General features: G+C 35.1%; 1 protein-coding gene across 1 annotated transcript; it reads right to left on the reverse strand.

The window, feature by feature from the left end:
• Positions 1–10,707: 10,707 nt before the first annotated feature.
• On the reverse strand, positions 10,708–21,222 carry LOC117345344 (inactive C-alpha-formylglycine-generating enzyme 2-like). Its single transcript, XM_033908412.1, has 8 exons — positions 21,099–21,222; positions 17,096–17,261; positions 16,176–16,332; positions 15,633–15,783; positions 14,932–14,987; positions 14,451–14,535; positions 13,574–13,736; positions 10,708–12,681 (listed from the first exon to the last, which is right to left on the reverse strand). The coding sequence occupies exons 1-8, from the start codon at positions 21,208–21,210 to the stop codon at positions 12,561–12,563; spliced, it is 1,011 nt and encodes a 336-aa protein (XP_033764303.1). The 5' UTR covers positions 21,211–21,222; the 3' UTR covers positions 10,708–12,560.
• Positions 21,223–24,587: the final 3,365 nt, after the last annotated feature.

A 24,587-nucleotide genomic window follows, 5' to 3' on the forward strand; every position in this document is an offset into this window, starting at 1 on the left:
GCAAACACTGGTAAATCAGTAGTTAGTTTGTAAGTCACATGGTGTTGTAACATGCCGATAGACTAAATAGTTAAGTTCATGTAAAAAGAAAAGAATGGATATCATGGCTAATCCCACTTTTAACACCAATTTACAGAGACATCGAAGAAAACCGTCAGAATTCCCCCTATTGCTGTTGTTGTAAGTACATGGCTCACATCGGCCATCGTATTCTTCAGCCTTCATATCTCGATACCCTATGCTGCTTATTTCTCAATCAAAAGCCAACGTCTGTTGACGTCAAGTCTTAGACTGAAGTGTATCCTTAAGTATCGTAGAGAAGAGTGGAACATGAGGTCACCATGCAATAATGCAACATAATCATTCACCGTACGTATAACTATTATTTTTGGTTCTAGGTCTTGGGAAAGATGATCACTGGGTTATCGATAGTTTGTACATAAACAGTAGGGACTAAATTTGTCTTTAAGAGTGCGTGGAGGTTTGTAGTCACGACTCAAAGGTCCCGCTTAAACCTCAAGTGGTATGACGTATTATATCATAATGTTTACGTTGTTTCATTGTTAGGTGATTAAACAGCGATGGCGCTGTCGGCTCCTTCATATCTATTTATAATATATACATGATGTGTACATGTATATAAGTACATGTTGATGCTGGGATCTAATGAGTATCAGACGCATGTGATTTCTATAAGTCTCTGCCTCTGTGTTTTTATGTGCAGACCAAAGCCTATATATATACATTGTTGAAAGCGCTAGTGTGAATTTCTGGTTTGTGTTTTTTATTATTATTACTATATATGTATGTATATACAGTAAGTGAGTGATTCATTACTATGTTACGTGTGACAGTTTGTCATATATCCAGAAAGAATATTTCTGTTTATCCAGAATATATAGAGGATATTGAATGGTTTCCCGTTAAAACCAAACGCTAATCTGCATATTTCAGAAATACAGGAAAGTAACTAATTTATATATCTTCACTTCGGTTGGAAAAATCGGCAAGTTTCAATGAGATGAATACAAAGGTTCACTCTGACTGGTCATAAACGAAACACTGCAAAACTTATATTTTCACTGCAGTGAAAATATAAGTTTTATTAGTTTGATAAATTCTACAAAAATGCAATAAAAGAATCAATGATATAGCAATGTAAATATGGGATCAAATCCGACAAGTAAACATGTACTCGTCTGTAGTCAAAATACACTCTTGTGTAACAAGATTGTTTTGACTCTGATTGTTTCTGACTCAATTTTGGGTAAGTTTCAAAATAACATTATATTTTATAGGTCCCTTTGTTAAAAATGATTAAGTTGTTTTTATCAATATGCCTCCAAAGGGTATCATAATGCATGATTCAGTAAAATGACGTTTCCGTCTGAGACTTACTGATAAACTGTCCAAAATATCAGGAAATTGTACAACTGAAAATTGTATTTCCTTTTGTACTATGTAGGGTTGTAACATAGGGTACGTGCAAGATGTGCATATGGGTTCGCAAATATTTCGTACGTGTGTATGTCTGCAGGTACACACATGCTATGGCTCTGGCCTCAACTATAGTAGTACACTACGTACTTGAGCAATTAGAACATTTGAAATACAAATATTATAAAATCTTCGATAGTACATTGCTTGTACCTACACAGATGTCAATTTCAATAGCTCATCTCTAAATTAAAACTGCATGCTCTCTGAATTGCATGAAGTACTTGTTAGTGTATAGAACACACGTAGTAACACTGTGTCTATACTTCATTCCCGTCCTTCCATGACCCTGGTTGTTGAAAGGACGTCAAAACCCTTAAGTCCAACTTACGTGGATGTTATTCGTGTGACATCTTTACAAATTTAGTACTATCAAAAAGCCCGTAACTTAGACAATCAAGGAAAAACACACACAAAAAAATCTACTGGGAACAAAATTGAGCACAAAAATGGGGGAAGCCATCTATAACATAATCCTGAATATTCATACAGGTTCGTTCGAGATATATATCTAAATAATATATATAATAGTAAAATATAGAACGTCACGTAAATGGAGCCATACAGTACAGGCAGACCAATGGTATCTTATCGCTTTTCCAAAATGTCTGTTGTTCAAATGTTCAATTACATCTAGTGCTAAGTGGCTGTCTGCTTTCGGTTCCTCCCTTTCTTTCTTGAATACCCGTTTCCACCGCCCCGACCTTTACTGCAAGATCTCTAAATGATTACTTTAAATTTTGCTAACAGCGGAACTACGTACAAAGATCGAATACACCTAAATACACACTCACATTCAACTGTTATCACTATACACTGCGTCCACACTTACACACTCACATTGGCAAGTCATTGTTGCTGAGCATAATTGTTTTGAAGCGTTTTCAGATTAGCAACCAATTAATGAAAAGAAAAGAGTGCATTAAGACTGATAAAATACCATAAGAGGTTCACCTTATTTAACCCCGTGAGTACTTGAAATGTACTGATAGATGTATATATATAGCAGGCGTTTAAGAAAAGCAACACCAAATAGTAAAAAAGGAAAGATCATGACGAATGATAAAGAAACATATGAGCTTAACCACATTAAAACATGTGAGTACTCGAGTTGTAGTGCTGGATGTTTACAAATAAATCTTTGTTTTCATTGTATGAACTTAAAGTATTTTATCTAGGGTTAGAGCAAAATAGCTACGTAGGTTTCTGAACAATCGAAAACGTTGGCCAGTATATTTATTACGTGAAAGGAAGAAATGGTGGGCATTTTCACGTGGATATCCACAAGCACAAACAAGGGAGTTAATTAGATTAGCTTTAACGAGATCATCGTTTAAAGAACTACTTTGTTGACGGTGTTTGGTTTAGAATGTTCAGCTTACGATCACCGACTAAATAGAATTTTGTTACCTTTAGAGATTCAGTTTATTATTTAAGCCAGTCTTTAAAGTTCTGAAAAGATTTCATCCCATAATCTTAAAATAGAAGCTATAAAAGAGTGAAGTGTAGATTATCATCGAAAACTAGGAATGGTTTAGTTCTCCGAGTTCCTTAAGTTATAAGGAGTTATATAGAAGGTACCAGTAAGGGAGGACAATCTGTGCAGTAAGAGGCAGCCATGTCATTATATTTACATTTTCACTTCGCTCCGCCTCAATGAACATAGTAAACTCAGATCACTTCATTTCCCGTTGAAGATTTTGGGTCGCGTGCATCTGTTCTGAGAGACGAATCACTTTCTTGCCGGCGTGTGAATACATTTACTGAGTTTACAATGGCGATCGAGTTCTGTACCGCCTCAGACTTGAATGTACTTTCATTTTGTGAATTGTGTAACATTGTTATAAACGTATATTAACACAAGTGGAATAGCCGCTTTATGTGCTTATAAAAATGCCAGTATAATGCAGACAGTTAAGAAAACTGACAGAACACTGACACTCCCGATAGCACCGAGCTCATGACCTACGTAGCGCAGTAGGTTTAACGTTAGCTGTATCTCGAATGCCATGCTTGATACCATTTTAGTGGTCACAGAAAATCAACCTCAATTTTAACACTATTTAACAACACAAAACAGACTGTAGCAGCAGTATGCTATATCGAGAACAGGGACACATTATTGTCGTAATTTGACTCAATCTAAGCATATGGAGGACACAAGTTTCCGGCCGTCAAATTTCAAATTAATGTTTCTTTACTTACTATTTTCAGAACTTACATCCCAAAACGCAAGTACGACAATGAAATCCAATATTTCAAGAGCACAATGTACATCATAAGCTAACCTGCGACTAAAATCCACATTATTACACTGTTTCTGGAGCTCTGAATATCCCGGCTATTAGACTGCATCACATACGGTCGCAGGGGTTCGGCGTTACATTTTGAGTAACATATGACATCTATAAATAATCAAAAGACTCAAAATCCAACATTCATTCAAATTATAAAACCTTACAAAATCCATTTTTTCCAAGGCTTTAGAGAGTATATAAACTCTGTTTCTTAATGTTGTGATATTTCACTGAACAGCTGTCGTCACGTTAACCTTGTGTTAATTTTTTTTAACCGAGTCCCTTTGTCTCGAGTGCCCAAATCACACACATACTATACTGTCAACACTGCACTTTAAATTCGTATTTATATGGGTATTGCTAAGTTTTTATTATACAATATCATAAATATATAAATATTTTACCTTGAAAATATCGTATTTATGTGTATCAATATTGTAATAACCAAAACGTGTATGGGACTATATTTTGTGTTGCCTTGGCGACGAGAATAGCTGACTATCTGCTGTTCCACTACTGTGCACACATGTACGATAAGTATAACAATGTTACAAAATGACATACTTACGTTACACCGTTGTGACCGAATTTTGCAATCTTTAATAGTTTTTAATTTGGTTAACGTAAATATAAGGATTGATTGTCAATTTTGTTGCTTGCATGGACTGATGAAGGGAAGTGAATCAATCAATCAATCCTTAAATGAAATTAATAGAAACGATGAATTTGCGACGGGTGCGCCTTTGAGACAGGACTTCACAGCCAAAATAAAGAGACGCCCTTCTTGTATAAGATGGCAGACCGGTATCTATACTTACTCTGTTAGTAAGAGCTTCAACTGCGGAAGGAGAGGAGACGGATAAGGAAGTATTATCAGCAAAGGTGGGTACAACTGTTGAGGTTATCAGGTATATCATTTCTGTACAAGGGAAAGAGACGGGGGCCTAAGATAGAGCCCAGTGGCACACCAGCATTAGTAGTTTTAGTATGAGAATTGACATCATGAATAAAGACTTGTCAATGATGATTATGTACATTGTACATAGATAATAGAAGAATATTTGTGACATTTTTTTCAAAACTCTTACTTCGACAATGTTTATCAACTTTCTTAAAAATTTGTAAGACTTACTACTCTTTCCAGGAATGTTGAAAGATTCCTTGATCAAGATAATTTTCTTATATGAGAAACAGGGGGGGGGGGGGGGGGGGGGGGGGGTTCTCATATCAAGATGTGGTTAAGATAAGAGTCGGCGATAGCAGAAATAGTTACAAATAAAATTTTAAAATGTTAAACTTACGTTCTTTATCTACTGCAATCGTATTACATATTGGGTCCAATAGTGGAGGTATCATGTTAGTAAAATCTGCACTTTGCATTAATACACGAATTAGTTCCCAAAAGTTCGTTTGACTATCTATTGAATAATATCTATTAATCAATTAATATTAGCATAAAAATGTTCCTTTGTCCTACGTTTTATATTATGAACATGATTTCTTTGCTTTTTTGAATTTATCTAAATTTTCAACAGAAAAAAATCGTTTAAGATTTTAATGCAATCTTTTTCTAATCCTTATCTGTCGTCGTTAGGCGTAATTGTAACGTACTTATTAGGGAAACAATATTAGACATATATAAGTATAGAATAGCCCCATGGTCCGAAATGTCCCTATGGATTTTAAATAATCAGAAATCTGTGCTCAGTTCGAGCCATTTTTAATTCTAAGACATTTATTTGATTTAAATATGATTGAACTTACAAGAGTTTGTTATCTTCAGGAATGATGAACAAAAATTATATTGTAAAAGTACGCCCAAACATTCCTTAAAGTTGATGTATTCATTTAACATATCTGGATTTCCCCCACAGTAGTCATACTTGTATCTAAATAAAAAAAAAATTCAAATCACTCTAAAACAAATGTCTATTGTATCACGCCCTATTGTTGTAGGGAAGAGATAATTGCTATGCGCTACCCTATAATCGCAAGGGAGGTAATACATTATACTAGTTCAAACAAAAAAGGCAGTTATGCATACAAAGAATATCATTATGATAGCACTATAATGAACACCGCAGAGGCTATCCGCGCGTTACAATATACAATTGTTTCAAATAGAGAACAAAATGTATTTTCTTATCAGGGCACAAAACAAATACACAGTTACACAATAACCCATACACAGAAAAAACAATTATGTGAAAAAAACGGATGCTGTAGTATCCTTCGGCCAAATACAGTCGATTCCCCCCCCCCCCCCCCCCCCCCCCCCCTCTAATTCTTTGTTTTCAAAATAAGTAATAACACTGTTTAATTGTTTAACTGTGAGGAATAGATTAAATGAAATAAATGAATTGCTAAACCTAGTCACCGTTTTCGACAAAATCTGGATGATAAAAATATCGTCAGAATCTGATGGTGTTAGCTGGTTTGATAAAAGGTGGTCATAAACCATCATGTTGATGTCGACTTTCTGCCGTCATTCAGTTTTGTAACGCCACAGGAAATAGCTTGTTCTACCCCTGCACTTACTGATTAGCAGGCGATTTAAGTGTGATGCTGACAGAATCGAGGATTTCCTTTTCATGTTTTCTGCTTAAGGGTCTTTGAGGAAACAGACATTGTTCTTCTGGCCATTACAGTTTATCTATAGTATTTATTCCTTTTTTTCTTGTCTGTTTCTTCCTCTGTCTGCTCACTGTTGACACCCATCTCGATATGACCCTGGTTGTTTTTGCCTCCTTGACACCTGTCCAAATATAACCCTGATTGTTGGTGTCTATTTACATCCGTCCGCATATGACCCTGGCTGTTGGCGCCTCCTTGGCACCCGTCCGCATATTACCCTGGCTGTTGGTGCCTCCTGGACACCCGTCCAAATATAACCCTGATTGTTGGTGTCTATTTACATCCGTCCGCATATGACCCTGGCTGTTGGCGCCTCCTTGGCACCCGTCCGCATATTACCCTGGCTGTTGGTGTCTCCTTGACACCCGTTCCCATTGACCCTGGCTGTTGGTGTCTCCTTTCGCCCGTCCCATTTGACCTTGGCTGTTGGTCTCCCCTGGACACCAGTTTCCAATTACCCTGGCTGTTGGTGTCTCTTTGACATCCGTCACCATATCAACCCGGCTGGTGCGAGGACGGCCAACTCCGTACAAACAAGAATTCGAAATGTGCATGTTGGTTAAAAGAAAAATCGGGAAATTCCGATACGATCGTATCATGTCTTTCAGACACCTTTTAATAAAGCTACTCGGTTCTCATCTTGAGAAAGTGCATTTAATATTGGACTTTTAATCTAAATTCACTTGGCGCATGTTATCGATAACCTCCTGTGTGGGGAGGGGAGCGATGTCGTTCACTTGAAGGTATTTATAGGTGCGGGAATGAATCAAAATCACAACTATAGAACTTGGGTAGGTATTTATATTGAAGAACCCTTATTTTAGTAACTTTCGGACTTTATTTTTTCGGAGATTACATCACCTTATACAAGTAATAAAACCCCGTGGTGACGTGATTGTTGTTTACGAAAAAAAAATCTCGTAATATCTCTCAAATGTCGGAATACCGGAGAAATCAGCAAAAAATCTTCTCATTGTGAAGACATTGGTCAGTGAAACTATAAATTGCTTTGACAATGAAAAAATGTGGGCAATGCAGTCAGCTATGTGTCAATGTACCTAACAGTGGAAATCGTCTACCGACTCAGTTTCTAATCCTGTTGTGACACAAATCGTAGGTGTATAAACTATCTCCCAATCGCAAAATAATGTCAAGTGTAAAGTGCTTTGTGGTAAATGTGGTGTTACTGCTTACAAACAATAGCTCTTAAAGTATAATGAAACATCAGAATTAGATAATCTAGGTAACGAGAACAGGAAAAAATAAACTACGTTAACAAAACTAGATAGTCAATCGGGGATGTGTATAACATGTGTGGTTGAAAAAGACAAACAAGAGCAAGAGGGACACTCATTCTTTGTTAACACATATCAAGTTTATTGTGAAATGTGGTGAAGTAGTCGACAATTCTCAGTCATTATAAGCATTGACAAAACGGGTAAAAAAACGATAAAAACTCATATATAACTCTTGGAGGGTAATGTTTATCAATTTATCTACAGTTTGTTTGTGCAACACGAGTGTATATATGTGCCTGTATATTTTAAGATTTCTTTTTATTTGTATAATATTTGTTTAATGTGCTGTGATTTCTGACATGTAACCGATTAGCAATAGAATTGACAAGGGTGTCGTTTGTTTGTTGTTTTGTTTTTACTTTGTTTTGTTTTGTTTTGGGTTTTTTTTTTTTTTGCTTGTTTTCTTTTTCCTTTTTTTTTGGGGGGGGGGGGGGTTTATCCTCTTTTTGTTTTTCGTTTTTGTTTTATGTTTTTGTTTTTGTTTTATTTTTTAAATCGTTTTACCTCTGTGTTTAATAACACAGTACTACAGGGGAACGGCTTACAGTAGGAAGGGGAATTATTTTCCACGTAAGGGGAATTCCTTCACAAAGTAAATATTGATATATAGTTTAAGATAAATATTTTTACACTTTGGTTCAAATATCTTATTTTTGTCTGACTTCCAGCAAATATCTTAATCTAAAGTCCCGTATTTTTCATCAAAGTCCTGGCATTAGATGCAGATTGAAACATTCTCATTTTGAAATCAATAATGTTTGTGAAAATGCCTGAGACAGCTTGTAATTTAAATGTTAACTTAATCTATTTTACAACAATTGCGAAACAAGTTATATCAACTTATATTAATCACGCTTGTTCCGGATGGAAGCGCGCGGGGGTTCTTGGAGTGGTTTACCATTTAAAGTCCGATCGGGGAATCGAACCCCGGCCGCCTAGGTGAAAGGTAAAATTCACTTGTAATCTCCGCTTCTCTTCGATACACGACCATATTCAACGATACGCTGTATTTCAGCATATTTCATAGAGGAGCAGAAATCACAAGTCTAATTTTCTCTATCGTGGAGTATAGTATAAGAGCGGAAATCACAAGTCTAATTTTCTGTATGGTAGAGTATAGTATAAGAGCGGAAATCACAAGTCTAATTTTCTGTATGGTAGAGTATAGTATAAGAGCGGAAATCACAAGTCTAATTTTCTGTATGGTAGAGTATAGTATAATAGCGGAAATCACAAGTCTAATTTTCTGTATGGTAGAGTATAGTATAAGAGCGGAAATCACAAGTCTAATTTTCTGTATGGTAGAGTATAGTATAAGAGCGGAAATCACAAGTCTAATTTTCTGTATGGTAGAGTATAGTATAAGAGCGGAAATCACAAGTCTAATTTTCTGTATGGTAGAGTATAGTATAAGAACGGAAATCACAAGTCTAATTTTCTGTATGGTAGAGTATAGTATAAGAGCGGAAATCACAAGTCTAATTTTCTGTATGGTAGAGTATAGTATAAGAGCGGAAATCACAAGTCTAATTTTCTGTATGGTAGAGTATAGTATAATAGCGGAAATCACAAGTCTAATTTTCTGTATGGTAGAGTATAGTATAAGAGCGGAAATCACAAGTCTAATTTTCTGTATGGTAGAGTATAGTATAAGAGCGGAAATCACAAGTCTAATTTTCTGTATGGTAGAGTATAGTATAAGAGCGGAAATCACAAGTCTAATTTTCTGTATGGTAGAGTATAGTATAAGAACGGAAATCACAAGTCTAATTTTCTGTATGGTAGAGTATAGTATAAGAGCGGAAATCACAAGTCTAATTTTCTGTATGGTAGAGTATAGTATAAGAGCGGAAATCACAAGTCTAATTTTCTGTATGGTAGAGTATAGTATAATAGCGGAAATCACAAGTCTAATTTTCTGTATGGTAGAGTATAGTATAAGAGCGGAAATCACAAGTCTAATTTTCTGTATGGTAGAGTATAGTATAAGAGCGGAAATCACAAGTCTAATTTTCTGTATGGTAGAGTATAGTATAAGAGCGGAAATCACAAGTCTAATTTTCTGTATGGTAGAGTATAGTATAAGAACGGAAATCACAAGTCTAATTTTCTGTATGGTAGAGTATAGTATAAGAGCGGAAATCACAAGTCTAATTTTCTGTATGGTAGAGTATAGTATAAGAGCGGAAATCACAAGTCTAATTTTCTGTATGGTAGAGTATAGTATAAGAGCGGAAATCACAAGTCTAATTTTCTGTATGGTAGAGTATAGTATAAGAGCGGAAATCACAAGTCTAATTTTCTGTATGGTAGAGTATAGTATAAGAGCGGAAATCACAAGTCTAATTTTCTCTATCGTGGAGTATAGTAGAAGAGTCTAATAAGTCTAACAAATCTAAAATTTTATCAATGTTTTGTTATATGCATATTGCTAAATTTTAAGTATTTAAATATAAACTATGTTTATTTTGTTCAGTTATGCGAATATTCTGTTAATATGTTTAAATGAAAGCATTATTAGGCCAAGTTCACGTATGCTCGATATGTAAACAACGGCCCTGTGTGTAGTTATAATTATGTGCAGCGCACGTTGTTATAGCCTCGTTCTCGGCTCCGTGACAAATCTCGCGATAAATATAAATGCGGAGAGTTATTTTTATACACTGATGTCTCAAGGACTCCCCTGGTCAGTGTCCAGGCCAGTGGTCATTTTAATGTTAGGAGAGCATGAATGAGCATCTTGGATTGCAATTGATACACGTGTGCAACTATAATTTTAGGTTGTTTGGGAGTATGTGGCTTTAATAAAACATGGTCATTTTGTTGCGCCATTCATAATTCATGACGTCACGTCATTGCCCATATTATGACGCCACAATTTTTTTCTGACTGGCGCTCCTGATGTGATAAATCTGGGTAGTTTTACTTTACTAATTAATATACATGTACATTTTTTTACCAATAAAAACAAGATAACATCGTTATTAGAATAGAAGATTAATATTTATTGAGACGATAAGGTGAAATAAAAACAAGAATTGTTATGAGTCTATTTATCCCATTAAATGAGAAAAGATTATATCTAACCCCCTTGGTAAGACAGTGTTAAATGAGCATTGCAAAATATATAAATAAGAAAACCACATTGTGTTATACTTAAGTAGAATAAAGGCCTAGTTGAAAATTTGCGAGCATAACATATTCATTGACTTTTATGAAACTGAAAATGTACATGAGAAGAGTAGTTCAATTTCTTTTAATTTTATAAGTGTTTTCAGGGAGGAGGTATTCATGTAAGAGCAAGTAACATATGATGATTATTTTATAAAATTTTAGAATAGGTACGTTTACCTATTACAATATACTAGCCCTGAAATGTGTTACGTAGGAATTGTATAAGACGTAGCACGTGAACCTTTTAAGTTCAGTTATAGATACAGTGGCTTGACTTGTTTTCAATCCTCACATTTCAATAAAATGATATTATGTTACATCATTTTAAAATCAATTAAATAATGTTTAAAATCCTCGACTGAAACGAATGGGGAAAATTTTACTAAAGTGACGAGAATTATATTTAGTAAACATGAAATTCCTGAAAATTCTTTCATACACATATGCTCAAAATAAATAAATTAATAAACGTGTCTTTGAAACGAGGCTAGTGGGAATAGTAGATAATAATACTCGATTTGTTAACAACGGCATGTGCCCTTTTTCTGAAATATTGACTTTTAAAACATAATTTCACGATCCATATCTCAAGATGGTAAAATCTCTGCTACTATATCTTGTTTAATATCTAACACTAACATTTAGACACCTTTCACCAAACTTATGCATAAAATATGCATTTGTACTGGGGAAAAAAACCTAAGGACTAGATTGTAGTTCTTACTCCTTCACTACACCTACTTGACGGTTGAACCAAACAAACTGTACACAAAACATTATTGGTATTACTACACGCCCTTACAACTTGCATGTACATGTAGCTGAAACAGTTTCACTAATACTTCTCATATACACACTGTCGTTGGTACTATTGTTCCTTTTTATCACTGGTTGTAATTTGTGCTGATGGATAACAAATGTAAAATTATAATCAGTATGCCTATATCAGGATAGACATATACACTTATTAATGACAATTTTGAAATATTATCTAAATAAACACTATTTCAAAATGCGATTTTTCTGGAAAGATTATGTAATTTTCGAAAATAAAGAGATAGGAATTGTAAGCAGCAAATTTGTTACAGAGGCTGGATAACCAAATTCATTCAATATTCAGAAAATATTTACAATGTGATTCCCCTTTGTTAATAAATATGTTTTAAAACATGTTTTCATTGTTATTTTGTCATATACCAGCTGAATAGTATATATACGACATGCTTTATACGACGTTAATGAGCTGGGGTTATCGCAACAAAAGGACAGTCGGTCGGGCCCTTTTCTTTTATACGGTTTCTTTGTGCCTCCATGATAGGACTTTTCGTTTTTGTACGAAATATGGGTATATTGAACATAAAAACTTAAAATATATTTTAATATGGCTTTCTGATTGCTTGCCAAATGTACACAATTTTTAAAGAATCTGTCTCAGTACCATTAAAACTCTCTTGTTTTTTTCATAACCACTGTAGAAATTCTTCTTTGCGAGTGATTCTAGAAACATATTTATTTGATAGTTTTCCGGTAGATGTATTTTGTCGAGAATTTTGGCATTTTTGAAAAAAAATGTACTACTCAAAAAAGCATTCATGGTGTATATAGCAAAATATGACAATGAGATCACCACATGCTCTATACTAAGATAATGACTAGTGACTCAGAGTTCGTCCCTCCGTCTCCGTTTCCTTGAGGATTGTTTATTGAATTTCTCGTGTGGTATCGGCAGTACACACCGAAAACCAACATTGTGTGCTGTGTAGTCCGGAGATAAGCCCATCCTGAAACAGTCCAAAGCGTAAATAGATTAGAGCAGATAAATAATAGATAAAGTCATTGTCTACATTAATTGTGTAATACTTCACTTGCATATGTGTTTTTTCTGTATTCAGTTTTTTCTCTTTTGTTGTATTCATGTCTTAAATATCCACTGTATTAGTCTAATCGCTCCCATGTGAAGTCATTTTGTGGTCAACATTAGGAATTCTTTCTCATGGTATCAATTCAAGGATCTTAGAATTTATGTTAGCTTAATAAATGATAATGCCGTCGTTTCATAGAGATACATGAATAAATGTCCCCGCTGCCACTTGACATCCCGAAACACATTTTGGTGAGAATTACATCAGCTGTTCCTGAGATTAGCTACACTGTAGTTACATTGCATCGGGACGGGAAGCAACGCGACGGGACCAAACGGGACGGACATGGGCAACACTATATGCCCCCCTCACCGCATTTCATGGTGGGGGCATAAAAACGGGGATGCAATTTACCTATAGATCGTTTTTTCGAGTGCATTTGCACTATTTAATTCTATAACGCTATTGTATATATATTGTGAGATAATACCCCTATTTTTTATTATATATTTTTTTTTTTAAATAGTACTTATTTGTTGACTATGATAACCATCCTTCTCTTACAGTATATAACGGTTTTCACTTGAAGACATTCAAATTAATTGTCATTACGATAATTCTTTTTTATTGTTACCTACGGCAAGCTTTTTGGTTTTGCAAATTCATCGTTGCGTTAATGGTCAATAAAAACGCTTACAGTATTTATCTGCGCTTCACCATGACCGTCCTACCTATCCACGATAATCGTCCAATTTATTCGCCCAACACAATGATCATCCTATCTATCGGTCCGATATGATGACAGTCCTACCTCTGTGCCGTCCGGATGATGTGATTGGCTTTCCCGTCAACCGTGTCTATGTACGACCCGCCCTTCACAACATACATCTCCTCCTGTAGTCTGCGGTCGACAAGCCTCTCGTAATATCTCGTTGTCGTCCACTCCCAAACATTACCCACTACATCAAACATCTCTAAAGAGAAATCAAGTCATGTGTTAGACTACGATATATGTTAAATGGTGACACAAAATATCTCTTTACTGATTAATCTATTGTTAGCCAAAACCTTTTTTCTCACATTTTGCTGACTAGTAATGATAACGTTGCTATAGATTATTTATTTATCTGTTGAAATTCAATACAAATTGACCATGAATTATATATTTTTATATATTGTACTATTTTTACACCTTATGTTTGACAATGTTTAAACTTCTTACAGGTAATTAGATCGGTTGCGCTTTTACAAGTGATCAATATCGTCACCAGCAAATATCGTGTGATGCGCAAATTAAAATAAATTACCCTTTCGCATCTTCGTTAGCCAAGGCTCCTGACCGCGTTACACTCCACGATAACCTAGAAGCGGAGTGTAACGCAGTCAGAAGCCTGGGCTAGCGATGATTGCTCATTTAGGAACACCTTGGTTATTCCAAAAGACGAGAGATTCTTTTTGTTTTGTTTGTGTCGGATAAGCAATGGGTTAGGACCCCATATTAGAGGTGGCTAAAATCTTAGCTTTGTTTATAGAGGCGTTTTAAGTGAAGAATATGTTTCGTTGTTCTTTCACAAAATAACAACCTAACTCCTGTATATGTGTGTTCATGTGATACATACAGGTCACGTACAAGACAAACGTGCGATATAAATTGTTGAGTGGATAGTAATCAGTCAATGGCGACTTACTGTAATCATTCTGGGGTCCAAACGCATCCACTGGAGAAAGCCCTTTCCAGCCGTCTCTGTGTTTCGTACTGTTAGGAAATGGACCCTGAAGTACAATAGCAGATCCTTATAAACACATATCTACTATACATACAATGTACAACAAGTAAGTAAAGGTCAAAAGTATTCAATGATATCTGATCCTTATACCCTACGTTAAGAAGCTTATCAACATATCCTTCCTTTTTCAAATGTTTAATAATCAAAATAGTTATTTTGATCATATTTGTACTTTCTATCAACATGAATTGCTCCCAGCACCACACCATGAGAACAAAGAAACATCCCCGTTAAGTACGATACTGTTTATTCTGTATTTTAATATTTTTCTTACGGAGTTGGTCGATATATATACTAGTATAGTAATATCCGAAAGCAATGCAACTTGTTGAATAAGTGAAAATACCTTTTCGTTAGGTGTTAGTAATTGTCAAATACTTACCTGCCATATGTTTGCCCTGTTTCTCTTGTACGACTCGCCCCACGGATAAGTCAAGCCTAAAACAAATGACATTCTGTAGCAGATACGTCAGAGATAATTAATAACCAGTAAGTCAATATCATTGAATAAAATCACATCGTACAGCATATATAAAGTTAATGCGATTTTTCAAGAAGTATTTAACGAATTATAAGTTTGCATCAAATGGTGGAAAAATCTGAAATAGAAAACTAGCATCCTGTAGGAGTCATCACTGCATTTTCTATATTCTTCCGCGGATGTCGTAAGCATTTGTCAACCTCTTCGAATTAAGAATATAGAGACAGTGCCAAAAAACTTTCGTCTGCACATAGAAGGCGCGTTCAGTAAGAATCTCAGCCCACCTCTCGCATCGCTTGGCAACAATAAGCGTGATGGTTAACAAGCTCTGCCCACTTTTCGCCTGATTGGCTCGATGGAAACATCCAATCGTAAGCGTGTTTAGTCTAGTTAGGTTGTATTAGTTTCCTGACTAACATACAGGACAAACATACAGCCAGGGACACCGCTAGCTATCGATTAAACTAATTGATGAAGTAGAGGTATAGCAAAGCAATTCAACTGAATAATTCCAACACTGATGCCATAGCCCGTATACATTATCGTCTAAGTTGCTGCAAAAATAAAACCGTTAACCAAATAAATGATGGAAGCAATCTTACCGTTCTCTCCGCCCCTAGCGGCGTATTCCCATTCGTGTTCTGTCGGCAGACGTTTGCCCTCGTTCTGACAGAAGGTGGCAGCGTCGTTCAGGTTGACATGGACTACCGGACGATCGAGAGTCTGTTTGATAGTGGAATCGGGGCCTTCAGGCTACCACCAGAAAAAATGAACAAAACTATTCAAATATTGGTCCTAGATAAAATATTTAATTAACTGTTCATTCATTTGTGATACCAAAAATCTATGATCTATAATAAAAATGTGATTAATTAAGAAGGTAAACGTTGGGTCATTAATACAGATTGGGCCCTACACTTAACTGGGAAACCATTAAAACAAACATTAGGGAAATCAACACAGAAATTGACTTCTAATTTTAAGAATACAACTTGTAACATTTCTATCGATAGAGAAAATTAAAGTGAAATTACAAGAATATAAATGTTAGGTTCAGTATTATGAGTACCACTACAGCAATACATTTTCAATTTACATACATTACCACTGTAAATAAAATATTTTGCGCTAAAAGACCTTCATACCTTCCTCCAGGTGGCGCCGTGCACGGCCACCCACCAAGGATCCCTCGAGGGAGTACTTTTGGCCAGAGTTTCATTACTAATTAAGTCCCAAAATACCCAACTCCATCCTCTGATTTCACTTCCGGTAAAATGTCGGGATCGCTTTTGACGGAATTTCCTGATAAAAAAGCAAACAAAACTAACGCATGCAATACTATTAAATATCATAGAGTGTGTTTTGTATCATTAATATACAAGGCAGACATTAGTTCATTTCGTTATATGCCAATAATCTACTAACAATTTATTATCATTTTTATTCATAGATATGCTTTCTTCTGTATGATAAGGAATTTCTCGATATAGACTCTATTACCAATCGATTTTTTTTTTTTTTTTTTTTTTTGATTTTTAAACTTTTAAAAAAATTTTTTTAGATGACAGTGGGAAATCTGTTTTGATCAACCATACCCAATTATATTAAAAGGTGAATAATATGGGGTCCCTCCTATAAAATCAGCGTTTATTTTAAACTAAAACATTTCAACTCAATTTTGTACATTCCTATGTACGGTTTTTATCATGTATTGTTATCGAAGGGAATTCAATAATCGAATGCATGAAATTACTGCAGGTAGGTTACACGTTGATTCAAAAGTAAAGTTTAGATTCAAAACCATGTTTTTATTTGCCTATAAAGATTACATATTATAGTAAATACGGCTGTACTTACCACAATATGGCATTTGGTTAATACGGCTGTACTTACCACAATATGGCGTTAAATCGATACGGCTGTACTTACCAATATCTGGCGTTTAGTAAATTCTGTACTTACCGGCATCTGATGTTTATCTAATGTAGCTGTACTTACCAGAATCTGACGTTTATCTAATGTAGCTGTAGCTACCGGAATCTGACGTATATTCACCACGACTTACCAGAACCTGGCGTTCGTGACAGGGAAGCGGTCGATAATAAAGGATCCCACGTTGATTTTGTGAGGCGGATACTCTCCACTGTCAGATCGAGGATCGTTGATACCCATCATAAAGCGCCCGCCATTTACTGTCCGGACGAGATTTAAATATTCGTACTTGTCTACCTCTGAAGAAAACAACACGGATCTATTAACGACCAGTCACGGTCTACAAATTTTTTTCTGTTTTTTTTTTTTTTTTTTTTCATTGAGCATGTTTAATACGTTGATACCTGTATAACTTTTGTCTAATCTCATTGAAATTTTGAGGAACCAATAGTATAGGGGAAGAGAAAAAAAAGTACATTTATTCAGGCATATACTTCAACATTGTGACGACCAAAACAACTGTCCAGGCGCAGTGGATAATGATAGCTCTGAAAGACCCTGTTGGATGGGAAAGAATGCGATTCAAAGCAGGAGTTTGATCATCGAAAGAGACAAGGTAATGAAGTAGGTCACCATGAACATCCCATCCATAATGAGATCCAGGCGGATGACATCCTGTCCATAGTGTAATCAAGGGGGGTGACAGTTCATCCCTAGTGAGATCCAGGCGGATGACATCCCATCCATAGTGAAATCAAGGGGGATGACAGTTCATTCATAGCAAGATCCAGGGGGTTGACATCCTATCCATAGTGAAATCAAGGGGGATGACAGTTCATCCATAGTGAGATCCAGAGGGTTGACATTCTATCCATAGTGAGATCCAGGGGGTTGACATCCCATCCATAGTGAGATCCAGGGGGTTGACATCCCATCCATAGTGAGATCCAGGCGGATGACATCCCATCCATAGTGAGATCCAGGGGGTTGACATTCTATCCATAGTGAGATCCAGGCGGATGACATCCCATCCATAGTGAGATCCAGAGGGTTGACATCCTGTCCATAGTGAGATCCAGGGGGTTGACATCCTGTCCATAGTGAGATCCAGGGGGTTGACATCCTGTCCATAGTGAGATCCAGGCGGATGACATCCCATCCATAGTGAGATCCAGGGGGTTGACATCCTGTCCATAGTGAGATCCAGGGGGTTGACATCCTATCCATAGTGAGATCCAGGGGGTTGACATCCTATCCATAGTGAACAGCACCATCAAGTAATTTGGAAAGTAGTGATTGCAAGTTTGAACAATGTCAACAACATCAAGTTATTACAAGCACTTGTTTATGAAGCACTGCAGAGTATTGAGAAGAACGGACAACTAGGGAAGGCCAAGGCATGGGATTCTATTTCGACTGACATCGCCTCTCGTATTGTATAATGTTACCAAAACAACAATTGAAGCTTTGACGAAAACATTTAGACAAAAGTCGATGGTTCGGAGTTCCTCTGGGTTTCATAAATGTCGGCCTCTACGGCACATCAGCAAAACTACAGCTTCTTATTTCATCACTGAAGAGGAGTTCAAGGAAGCGAAAAAAGTTGATGCGTGTGAGAAACTTCATGGATGAATAGGTCCGAAATTCTGGCATCGAAACCAGGAAGGGAAGAAATTATTTCACCCATATAGGTGGAGTGTTAACGGTGGCCAAATCATCATTGGATAACTATATGACTGTACTGTTGTAACTGTAGTCAGATAAACACTGGATACCTATATAACTGTACTCTAATTGTCACTGTGGTCAGATAAACACTGGATACCTATATAACCGTACTATTGTCACTGTGGTCAGATAAACACTGGATACCTATGTAACTGCACTCTTGTCACTGTGGTCAGATAAACACTGGATACCTATATAACCGTACTGTTGCCACTGTGGTCAGATAAACACTGGATATCTATATAACTGTACTGTTGTCACTGTGGTCAGACAAACACTGGATACCTATATAACTGTACTGTTGTCACTGTGGTCAGATAAACACTGGATACCTATATAACCGTACTGTTGCCACTGTGGTCAGATAAACACTGGATATCTATATAACTGTACTGTTGTCACTGTGGTCAGACAAACACTGGATACCTATATAACTGTACTGTTGTCACTGTGGCCAGATAAACACTGGATACCTATATAACTGTACTGTTGTCACTGCGGTCAGATAAACACTGGATACCTATATAACTGTACTCTTGATTGTGGTCAGATAAACACTGGATACCTATATAACTGTACTGTTGTCACTGTGGTCAGATAAACACTGGATACCTATATAACCGTACTGTTGTCACTGTGGTCAGATAAACACTGGATACCTATATAACTGTACTGTTGTCACTGATGGTCAGATAAACACTGGATACCTATATAACTGTACTGTTGTCACTGTGATCAGATAAACACTGGATACCTATATAACTGTACTGTTGTCACTGTGGTCAGATAAACACTGGATACCTATATAACTGTACTGTTGTCACTGTGGTCAGATAAACACTTGATACGCACAATGTATACAAATTATAAGAGTCATATTATCTCGCCAAGGTTAAATACATTTACGAACATCATTGATAAAAACAATTCAATTTAAATAAGGTTTTCCACTAGAAATTACATAAGGTAACGACACATTTAAGTAAATGCTGTATAGTTTTGCTTCATAGCAACAAGCACGGCTTAGTCTGAGGGATTTACTTGATGACATCGTGCAGCTGTCGCGGGTATGTGAACCCCTTAAAACAAACATTAATTTACATATTCTTTTACCAACAACTGAACTTCTAAAACTTGATTTGTGAACAGCCTGTATGTATGTGTTATCTCGGAGGATAGCAAGGGACAGGATCATTGGGAGTTAAATAGACTGGTTATCATGAGAGGCTTGTTGTAGTATTAGAGGAGTGATGGGTATCCAGACTGTAATAAGCAGATAGAAGAGTTGAATATTGGTACATTAGAGTAAAGACTGGGGGTGACTGAACGTATTGATTATTACTTGTAACAGTTTTGGTATATAAACAGATAATTCCGACCTAATACTGAAACCGTAATTCTAATTAAAAATCGATAGAGCGAGGGAAAAATCATAAATACATATATCTATATATGTAGAATCTTCAACAAAAAAAAAGTCAAGGAGGATAAGACCAGGCGTTCCGCAAGAGTAAGCGTCTTCTGCTTCATCGACAACACATATCATACAAATATAGGTCTAATCCGGGTTTTAGTCACATTCTCAAAATTGGAGTTAGCTTAGTGTCAATGGAACCATTAGGAATATCAACTAGCATCGAACACGTCTGACTTCATATCGCAAAAGGAATAGACTATTCCATGATGTCCGCCATAAAACTCCCCAATGGTCTACATCAGCCTTAATCCCTGTCAATAGTCGACATCTGTCACAAGCCTTTGGATATAGAATCAACTGGGACATTTAAACGCCGGAAGAAGGGAAAGCAGTGATGTTACTATTCAGAAAAGGAAAATTAACAATAAACAACTTTTCTATTGTATCAATACATAGAGACTAGGTACAAGTCGCCAAATCCGCAACCCACGGATGTACATGTAGTATGTCATGTAATGCATGTTAAATATGAGTCGTATGTTGGGAATTTATCTATAACGTCCCTATGTATTAATGTATGAACCCAGTTCTAAAAATAAGGGAGATAATTTCGGTATTTCATCTGGCTCCTTGGTCGGTAGACGTTTAACCCGAAATACTTCAGTATATGAAGTTTGCAAAAATATCCATAGAAATTCTGTTGACAGGACTATTTTCAGAAGTGTTCATATCAGAAAGGCGCCAACAGACTTCTCGTAAGAGTGAGAGTGTAGCACCCATTCTTCCCCACAAACAATGTTCACATCATCGTCGTCGTCGTCGTGTTCGTGGTCGTCGTCGTCGTCATCATAATCTGCGAACACCTTACTGTGCCATTGCTGTAACTTCTGAACACCATTTATGTTGTGGTTTTCAATTACTTAATCAATAGGTATAACAGTTTGTTATAGTAATGGTTGGATATAAGTACAACATAAAAAGTAATACGTACGCTCATCGATACCATTAATTAAATCCAGTCCGGACGTAAGTTGTGGTATACATAGATATATTAAAAGCTTAACAGCATTTAAGTGTATATTCCTCCATCTTTGCCGGTCCATTTTTACTATATAACTCAGATTGAACGGTGACGAAAGCAGTTTTCTGGGCATGCGCAGAGAGTTGTGCAGCTGTTGCATTTTGTCGAGTTGGAGATGAGCACGTGGTGAGATCGATTAAATTTCTTGTTGTATCCGGTGACAAATGTAGTGATTTAAAACTTCACAACTTACAATGATCCCTGCTGATCGATATGTAGACGTTGGGGTTTGTAAAAGTATCTAACATCTGTTGTACGTCGTGTCTGTCTGCTGATCATTAACGGGTGGTACTCATAAACTGTAAATCAATACATTTTCGCGAGGATTAATTTTCGTGTTTGCGTGTTTAAAACCTCTGGTAGCCAGTTAATGTCACTCGAAATATCATAATAATTGATAAAATATTGGAATAAAAGTAGTTTATGTTAATGAGATATTGGACTAAAGGTAGTTTATATTTATTAGATATTAGATCAAATGTAGTTCATTGTAATTAAATATTTGACTAAAAGTACATGTACGTTATTTCAATGAAATATTGGACTAAAAGTAGTTTATATTAATGAAATATTAGACTTTGTGTTAATGAAATATTGGACTTAACATAGTTTATATTTATGAAATATTGACTTAAAAGAAGTTTATAGTAATGAGATATTGGAATAAAGGTAGTTTATATTTATAAGATATTAAATTGAATGTAGTTCATATTAATTAAATATTTGACTAAAAGTACATGTACGTTATTTCAATGAAAAATGAAATATTGGACTTTATGTTAATGAAATATTGGACTTAACATAGTTTATATTAATGAAATATTGACCTAAAAGAAGTTTATATTAATGAAATATTGGACTAAAGGTAGTTTATATCAATGATATATTGGACTAAAGGTAGTTTATATTTATGAAATATTGGATTAAATGTAGTGCATTTTAATTCAATATTTGCCTAAAAGTACATGTACGTTATTTCAATGAAATATTGGACTAAAAGTAGTTTATATTAATGAAATATTGGACTTTAAATAGTTTATGTTAATGGAATCTTGGACTTTACATAGTTTATATTAATGAAATATTGACCTAAAAGCAGTTTATATCAATAAACTTTTGGATGAGACGTAGTTTATATAAATAAAAAAAATAGACTGAAAGTAGTTGATATTAATGATAAATTTATATTTGATAATGAAATTTAGATTTGTTGTCGATCGTTCGAGCATATAACTTATCGAATGAGAGTATATTTGATTTGATTAAATCATGATGATGATCATGCGGTACCTCTGTCGCTGTGAAATACATCCATGTGTTTGTTTTGTTTATCTTATTGGATAAGTAAAAGGAGTATAATGGTTTTAAAGATTACCAGAACAGATACGTGTTCCACTGGATTAGCTGGACAGGCATTGAATCTTATATCAATACTATGAAAGTTTTATTTCTGGGCCGAAAAAAGGATTTTGCTCTACATGTTACATAGGTCGTGGATGGGGACATTTTTTTCAGATCCATCCCCACTGTGGGCGACTTATAAAAAAATGATAAGTATCTTTTCTGTCTGTTATTCTTGCAAATGATAGCCAATTTATCATATTATTCCGTGATTGGGTTATTTCTTTGAAAGAAAAAAAAAAGAAAATTTCTTCAATCTTGTTTTCAATCCCGTTTTCCTAGTTAATTTTCTATAGGAATTATCGTTACCCAGGTGTAAAATCCATCGACGCAGAGGTGTACGCACCGGCGCCCAGTCAGTAAGATTGAACCCGGTGATGTACAGTACTTGTTTCTGAATCATTTCATTATCTTGTATATTATATGTAGCACTGCAATATCAATTATAAAATAAAGTTTAAACTAGACAATTTCGAGGGGTTACAGCCAGAAGGTCCTAAGTGCACATTTTGTCAAAATACGTCTTTTCCCCCCTTTTTGATCAGAAATTGGCATCTCTTAATCCTGTGAAATTATTGGAACTATATCTTAATTAGAAAAAATATTACGTCCAAATTACATAAGGTCATAAGTGCAAAGTATATAGATACAATAAAGCCAAAAGGTTACAAGTGCATCTGAAACTTTGTGGCATTGGAAATTATAGTCTAATGTTTAATTCCATAAGGTCCCAAGTACACTTGTTTCATTTGATTTTAAAATTTGGAAGATTTAGGAAGATTTTTCATATTTTTTTAAGTTATATATTTGGACTTTGACATTGTGACTAACTTATAGTGACTCACTATGTAGTTCTTGGAGGATTTTTGTTGGTGAATATAACGATGTGGATAAAATTACTAGTTTAATTAGAGTTATATTAGCTTTTAGTTAATTAATTGCCTCTTGCATCATTTGTTTTATTCAAATGATATGTTTTTGATGACAATTCTTCAAAACCAAATTAATTTTACTGTCAGTTTCTGAAAAAAAATGGTGAAAAATGACCCATGTGCCATTGTTTTAGCATAGAAACTTATTGCTCTTCATTCAACCAAAAATTAACACACATTTTTTTCTTAAAATCATGAATTTTGTTTAAAACCAAAAAGTCATCAGAGCACTTGAGATGAATTTACTTTGAAATACTACAATTAAAACCGAAAGTCATAATTAAGGTAGCAGGTGAACTTATGACTTTTGAGACCCCACTTTCTAAACAATAATGCAATAAGTCTGTATGCCAGAAGGTTATAAGTGAAATTAGTCATAACTAATTAACGCTGCAATGTATTTTGTTACATGTAATGTGTATATATCTGATGTTTAACATAGTTCAATGATGAAGATATCAATAGTAAAATGAATATTGTGTCGGGCCTTGAAATCTTTAAATGCGTTTTTCTCAAAAAGTAAAATTATGTAATTATAACCTTACCACTCTATAACCCCTCGATTTGTTTTGTTCCAACCACTTTAATGACTTTGTGATATGAAGTCCATACAAAATGAGCACAGGGAAAAAATAAATATCAATAAATAAATTAGTATAACAATATTTTATTCAATATTCATTCAAGTATTATGCATACATTTTTATATAATTTGGGATCGGAAAGCAAGCTTAAAGCTTATATTAATTCCTTCTCAAGTACATATGAAAACAAGTGAATCTTCGTATCTGGAAACTCCTTGTTTACGATACAGTATGAATAATAATAAGTTAACAACTAATACAAATGACACAAATAACTTGAATGATTATACATCTATCTTCAATGATGGAATGTTAATGTATGGATTTTTTTATGATCATACTTAATATAATGCACTGCAAAATGTGACTTAAGGGATTTTCATGTTTATAACCTATTTGATACTTTAAACATGTATAGATCCCTATATAGAGTGACATATAAGAACAGATTAATAATGCTATTTCTGTACAAATATTATATA

Source organism: Pecten maximus, chromosome 16 (genome assembly GCF_902652985.1).
Source record: "Pecten maximus chromosome 16, xPecMax1.1, whole genome shotgun sequence".
Classification (NCBI taxonomy): Eukaryota; Metazoa; Mollusca; class Bivalvia; order Pectinida; family Pectinidae; genus Pecten; species Pecten maximus.

What these genes read in the sequence shown, in the direction of transcription:
- LOC117345344 (XM_033908412.1), bottom strand. Translation starts at nt 21,210, where the DNA reads ATGGACCGGCAAAGATGGAGGAATATACACTTAAATGCTGTTAAGCTT. An exon ending in AATTAATGGTATCGATGAGC is followed by an intron (nt 17,262 to 21,098) that starts GTACGTATTACT and finishes TGTTTTCTTCAG; the next exon opens with AGGTAGACAAGTACGAATAT. An exon ending in TGGACCCCAGAATGATTACA is followed by an intron (nt 13,737 to 14,450) that starts GTAAGTCGCCAT and finishes ATTTCTCTTTAG; the next exon opens with AGATGTTTGATGTAGTGGGT.